Source organism: Alligator sinensis, unplaced genomic scaffold (assembly GCF_000455745.1).
Source record: "Alligator sinensis unplaced genomic scaffold, ASM45574v1 scaffold379_1, whole genome shotgun sequence".
NCBI lineage: Eukaryota > Metazoa > Chordata > Crocodylia > Alligatoridae > Alligator > Alligator sinensis.
This window is the reverse complement of record NW_005842001.1, coordinates 216,334-223,485: the sequence shown is the minus strand read 5'-3', so window position 1 is coordinate 223,485 and position 7,152 is coordinate 216,334. Positions and strand designations below refer to the sequence as shown.

Here is a 7,152-nt window from a genome sequence, read left to right as displayed (position 1 = left end):
CAGGAGAAAAAACTTTAATTTCCCCCCCCCCCCCCCCCCTTATTTTTTAAATAGGTAAAAAGATGGCTTATCACAAAGTAAATGCAGACCAGAGACCACAGGGGCCCTCTCAGTACCTTGACAGTGATGACCTTCAGGCTACTGCCCTGGAGCTGGAGTGGGACATGGAGAAGGAACTGGAGGAGCCTGGCTTTGACCACTTCCGACTGGATGGCACAGCCCAGCACCATTTGGGAATCTCCCAGAATCCTGATCTTGACCTTGAGCCCATTCAGCCCTCAGCCTCTCCTAAAGGAAGATTTCAGCGACTTCAGGAAGACCCGGACTATGTCTCACATTATACAAGACCGGCACCAAAGAGCAACCGCTGCAATTCTTGTCAGATACTTAAACTTTTCTGCACTGTTTTGACTTTATTTATTTTTGGACTTGTGGTAGGGTATTATGCACACAAAAAATGCCCTCCTTCCCCTGCAACTGCAGAACCAAATGATCCTCATCCCTATGGTGAAATCCTCAAGGAAATCAAAGCTGAAAATATTCAACAGATTTTCAGGTAAGTACCTTGATATGTCATTGTTTAATAGTGCCTATTTTATTTTTGATCATAGTCAAAGAATGTGTCACCTTTTTGGTATGTTCTGCATGATATTTTTGCTTAAAATCCTTGAGTTGTGCTATTTATGTTTTCTCATGAGACTTGGAAGCTTTGCATCAGATGCACTTTGAAGAAAATTAGCCTGGGAAAAGAATAATATATAAATTATAATCGAGAGTCATTATTACAACAATTGTTTTAATGGCCTAAACCAGGGCAGCAATCCTATGGTAAGATTTATCATTATTGTTTGGTGGTTTTAATTAGGGAATATTTTTCTGTTTAAAACTTTTGCATGGTCATTATTGTGAGTCAGACAGTTGAAAGCAAGTATTTGAATTGGCTGTCTCTTATTTTTTTTACACAAGTTTCAGAGAGGAGTCATATATCAATTACTTTTTACACCAGAATCTAGAAAACTATATCCTTAAAAAGCAAACAAATGTATCTAGGAACAGATACCCTTCTGGTGCCAAGGTTGGAGAATCGAGAAGTAAACTGATATACTGTGTACCAAGTTGTTAGACCCAGTCTGGTGCAGCTTGTTCACTTGAAGCAGGTGTTGCCCCTGCAGAATTACAGTGCATTTTGGTGCTTTTTCTGAAGTCTGAGCTTGGATTACATATGAATTCTAAGTTTGTTTGGTTTTTTTCTCACTTGACCGTGGTAAACTATAATTTAATTTCTCTCATCACATGTTAGTAAGAAGGTCCTCCTATTATATATGCCAGTGGAGTTTGTCTCGGGCTTCTGAACTCTGGGCCATTTTTATGGCTTATTTTAGGAACAGAAGGCTGGAGCTCTCTTTTGAAGTAGGAGTAAAAATAGAAAAATGATGGCTCTGAGTCTGGAAGCTCTGAAAGTCTAATCTGCTCAGGAAGGAAATGGGGGTAAACTGTACAGTTTGGTCTAAGGCCCCAGTCCTGCAAATAGTTTTGTAGGAGTTGGGCATTAAGGATTATTGTTTCAGATAAAATTGAAGGCAAACCCAACAGACAGCTGGTTCTTTGAAGTCAGAAGAGAACAGTTTGGCATCTTACTGTTTCAGATGGTGATATTGAATCTACTTTATAAAGCTTGTGTTTCAAACCAGAAATACATAATTTGATCAGTTTGCTTGGTCCTGAGAGAGCACATGAACGAGCTTGGGCCATATGCAAATAGGGTTGATGATCTTGTAGAAGTCTGAGTAATATATATGCGCTGCTTTTGCCTTTATTATTTTTAACCTGTCTTAATTCTGAAGGTCTTGTAATGCTTGTTATAAAGTATTAGTCATTTAAAAGAGCATCATCAAGCAAAGGTCTTTTGAGTTGACTCTATAACATTGACAGTAGTTTTCCTAAGTCCAGTCCTTCAGTCTGAGATGTTTTGCAAATTGTGCTGTTTTAAGTTGCTTCTCAACAGCTGCTTGGCAATCCTCAGAACTAGAGCACTGAAGCTTGTACATGTGTTGTCTAAACACTAAGGAACACAAAGAGGCTGGAAAAAAACCTGGCAAGAATGAAAATATTAATTGGCAGAATTATTTTTAAAGTGGTACTTTTAATTACTTGGGATAACTGACAGCCGCTTAACTTGCATTTTCTAAATCCTAGGCAGAATGGCATTCATTTATTTTTTGTAACTTACTTCTTGGACCAGATTCAACAATGATAAGAGAATCTATTAACTGTCATGAAAAAATGATTTAGAAGGAAAACTTATGCAGTGCATGATAGCATGAATCTCCTTCGAAACAAGGTTCATATAATCTTGATGCAGAATGAAGTCCAGGGTAAAAACTTGTCATAAGTAAGAAATGCCTTGCAGTCTTAAAGCCCATTGAAGTAATTGGAAATATTTATATTTAATTTTTTTGCTAGGCCTTGGATCAGATGGCATGTCAAGGGAGTGAAACCCATCTGCAAAAAAATGGATCAGTGAGTGGGTCTCGCAGGGTAGCAGTTGTAGTCCCTCTGTGCAAGTTGCACAGATCATCAACACAACTAGAGCCACTTTGCTGTACATTAGTGGCCCGACCCCACTGAGTCCTTTTATATTGGACTTGGGGTAGCAAATAATGTCCCATTGCACATATTTGTTCAGCTTCTCAATTGGTGGTCTCTTAGAGCAGGTATTATGTAAGCTTCTGTGGGTTTGTGTAGATGGATGGGTTCCATCCTAAGTATTTCCTCAACAAATGCTCTAGACATCATCAGACAATGAAATAGTCTTGACAATCCTTTATGCTTTACACCTTATTTCCCGTGCTACATAAACAGTTCAGAACTTCAGTGCAATTTAGGGCAAGTGCTTTGGTTAAATTTTAGCTTTGTGATGTATCCCAGTTAAACATTACCTTTGTAAAGTATTTAAAACACCAAACAGAGAAACACTGAAAAAGGTGCACAAAAATAATAGAAATCGGCTTACTCATGCATGACCCAGACTTTGGCACGGCTAAAATCATTTGAGTTAAATATTAACCTGCTTAAATGTATATGAAAGGGGCCATCTTATATTTGGAGTAAATTCAGTGATGGTGTAAACATGCACAGCTCTATAGCCACCAGTCAAATTATGGCAGCTTAGTGGAATTGTATCTGCTTATGTCCCACTAACTTTATTTTCAGCGAACCCAAAGGAAGCAATAGGGACAGTCTGTACCATACCTTAACTCCCACCTGAAGATACGGTAACTCCCAACAGGGCCAAAATCTCATTTTCAAAGCACTTACTTGGGAGTAACCCCCCAGGCAACTAAGTGTTGTTGCAAATTTGTCAGTGTGTGGGGGAGGAGGAACAGAAATGATCAGTGTTTGGAGTCAGAGGCACAGTTTGCTGTCCCATTAAATGGTACAATGTGCTGATGTGGTATAATTGGGTTGGTTCTGTAATCCTCTGTCATCTTATATTTGCACCCCTCTTGGGTGAGTTTGGTACCAGTGGGGGCACAATTAGAGGGGATTTTTTTCTTTCCACGTTCAGGGCCAGTAACTACCTGTTAGTCCTTTAACTGCATGATGGGATGTAATGGTAATGGTGGTACAAGAGAGAACCTGGTTACAATTTTCAAAAGCGGATAAACTGCATATTCAAAAGTAGCTTAGACTTTTAAGAGCCTAAATCCTATTGAATTCAGTGAAACTTAAAGGCTTTATTTTTCTAAAGTTGGAAAATGCCTAGAGATGCCCTTCACTGAATTTAAAAAATGCTTATATTTGAAGCATGGTGCTTAACTCCTATTGAAAATTGCCTCTTTGTGCTTAATTCGCCCTTGAAAATGGGGTGTTTTGTTCCTAATTCTCCTAAACACGTAAGGGTTTTTTTTTTTTCTTTTTTTTCCTGTTTCTTCTATTTGTGCATAGGGGGACATGAAAGTGCTGAAGAAAGGTTTTTACACCCTGACATAATTACGTAGTCTTGTATTGCCTCACAATTCCTCTTTATAGCATGTCAAATTATTATCAGATGTGCAGTTTTGCAGGGTCACGTTAATAACAAGTAAACTGAACTTGTCATTGTAAATTAAGGAATACTGTGCCCTCTATACTGTAAAATAAATAAACCCTTTCCCACTATACCATAATTGTTTTTTGCTTATAAAATTTTTACAGAAAAATAGTAATGAATAAAATAATTCAATGGGTGACATTTTGGCAATTGCCTTCAGTGGGGGGTGAGGATTTAACTGAACATGTTTATTGGCATGACGGAGTCCAGGTGACAAATACTGACGAGCAATAAGAAAGAAAACTCTTTAAAGAAAAAAATAAACTTCCAAGCCATTCTTAGAGGAAAAATGGAATTCTAAATATGACTTGAGACAGTATATTATTTGAGTAGCCCCCGGTATCTCTAACCAATGGGATTATAGTACCTTTCTACTGAACCCCACTTTTAGTACATGTAAATAATTTTTAAATGTCAATAACCTTTTCGTTTCTTGATTAACTCTGGTCTGGGAATGAACACCGTTCCCAAACTCTCTTAGGTGTATCATGGCATGCCAGTCACCCCTACCATTTCTTGTGAACAATAAATAATGAGATTAATAATAAATCGTATGAAAGTCCAGGGGGCACATATATACAATATGGGCTACAATTGCAAAGACTATCAAAGTAAACATGTAGTTTTATGGAAATGAACTCTTGTGATTTTTGTTACTGCTTACTCGGCTCTGTTCCCTGCTCATGGGGGTTTTTTTGCAGTCACTTTCAGGTAAATTCAGGGCAGCTGCACATACAACAGAAAATCCTGTACAAGTAGAACGTATTAGTTTATCTCTTTAAACATTGAACAGATCCCTAAAAGCAGGCATTTCCATAAATATAAAAGTATAGCCTAGACTCTTTAACCAGACATATTGTGAAGATTCTTGGTTTTGAGTTGGGTTTAATTGAATTTCACAAGCATTTTGGACAGATGCATGTGTATGGGGGAGGAACAGGGCAAGATTACCAGTTAGCAAACAAGTTGGATCTGTTGGTTCAGTTCCCCTTTAAGAATGCAATGTTTTCATTTTTTGTGATTAATTTGGAAGTCAACTTTCTGACTGCAGCTTTTGACAATGTATATGAGTAATACCTATTAGGAAATATATAGTCAAAATATCTGTTGAATTTTTGTGATGTTCAGACGGTCTGCTTTGATTGCTAGAGCTGCCTGGTAACACTTCTCTGCATTGCTGCTGTCTCTGTGCATTTTATTGTGCTTGTTACAGAAGCTTTGCAATAATGTCAACATAAATTAGTGCTAAGTATAATGTGGGGATTCATTTTACTATGTTGCGAAGCATTTTATATCTGCCACCTCCTTTTTAAATTAATACTGGTATTATGTGGTTGTATTAAAGTAGTACCTGAAGGCTCCAATCAAGTGTTTGTCCCGTTGTTCTAGGCATCAGAAGTAACAATTGTAAGAAACAGTCTCTGCCTTGAACACCTTTCAGTCCAAACAGACAAGGCAGTCAAAGGATGAAAGCCTAAAAACGTGTCCTCTACAAAGACTTCAGTGTATCTGAACTAATGCCTGGGCCCCAGTTCAATAGTTTCCAAAAGGAATTGTTTGTCTTTGTTACATTTCCCCCCATCCAAATGTTTTGCTGTGTTTAAAGATAATACTGTTTGTTCTGACCAGGAATTTCAACTTTTTTAAAGGACGGCAGTCTCTCAAGTACTAGATTTCTGGGCCATTCAGAATGTTTCATTTCACTAAGATTGAGACGCATACTGGGTTTGACCTTTCTAAACTTATATTATAAAGAATTCATTTTCAGTATTTTTTTTTTTCCCGAAAGAGAGAAAATGTTCCTTTCTAAAAATGTCAAAATAGGACATTCATTTTATTTTGTAAAAGGTTTGATTGAATAAATAATATAATCTTTCAATGAAAATAGTATGTTTTGGAAAGTATTTTAAAGATCATTTTCAGACCAGATCTACGAGTGACTCATGCTTCAGAGATCAATGCAATTTAACAGCTTCAGGCTCCATCCCAAAGAGGCATCATGTAAAGATAGAATTATTTTCTTTCTAAGGCATGGGATACTGGTTTCTCTCAACCTAAAGAAAGATAGTTAGCCATGTTTATCAGATTGCTGTCAGATGTAGTTGTATTAGAATTTATACTGAGCTCATGACATGTGCTGTTTTCTTTTCTTTTTTTGTTCTTTACCAGTAATAGTTGAGGGGGGGGGGGGGGTTGTTTTGTTTTGGGTTTTTTTGCTAGCTTTCCTTAATTTTTTTTTAATACAAATGTCCATATGTTTCATGTCCAAGACAGATTTTAAGGGGGAGTTTTTGCCTAGCTGTCTCAGCTATTTCTTGAGTTGTCATTAACTTCAATCTCCTAGTCATTTATTATTGGATTTACTTTATTTTTTTTCCTTAGTGTTCTTTCACTTGATATAATTGTGAAAACCTTTCATGCTGCCCTTAACTGTTTTGGCCAGTATTAACTGAATTTTGCTTTCCTTCTCTTTTCCCTGTAATCTGTGACTAACTGAATATTCTTGCTACCTTGTTTTCCATTTTCAGCTTTCATTAGATTTTCATTGATCCTCATCTTTGTGCATCACCATGGGAAGCTATGCTAGAAATATTGTAGTTGATACTGTCTTCTGTTTTGGAGAAACCATGGACTATGGGTAGGGACCTACCAAATTTGTGATTTCTTGCAGTTTTTGCAGAAACCATGATTTTTGGTCCACCTCCACAAAAAAGCTCAGGGATTGCAGAAAGACATGAAATCAGGACCAAGCAGGGGAAGGGAGAGAAGCTGCAAAAACAGAAAAGGATGGGAACCTGGGTGTCCTGAACCATGAGTGGAAGGGGTAGGGAGGAGAAGGGAGGAGCTTTTAGCAAAAGAGTGTGGTTGCCACGCCCCCCCCCCCCCCCCCCCCCCCCCTATTCCCCCCCCCCCCCCCCATGCCTTAGATTTGACTATGGGTCCCTGGAAGTACCACCTTTTCCCTGGAGATGAACAGATGGCCATCTTTTCATCTCTGGGGAGGGGTGAGACTTCTGGGCCAAATCAGAAGTATGTGTATTTGGGGGGGGGGGGGGGGA

General features: G+C 38.2%; 1 protein-coding gene across 1 annotated transcript in view; it reads left to right on the top strand.

The window, feature by feature from the left end:
• Positions 1 to 7,152, top strand: part of NAALADL2 (N-acetylated alpha-linked acidic dipeptidase like 2) — a gene marked incomplete at its 3' end in the record, with an annotated part of 376,100 nt that overhangs the window by 175,799 nt on the left and 193,149 nt on the right. The window contains exon 3 of the mRNA XM_025201765.1: positions 55 to 556. Coding sequence (XP_025057550.1) covers positions 55 to 556 — 502 coding nt within the window. The remainder of the gene's footprint in view (positions 1 to 54; positions 557 to 7,152) is intronic.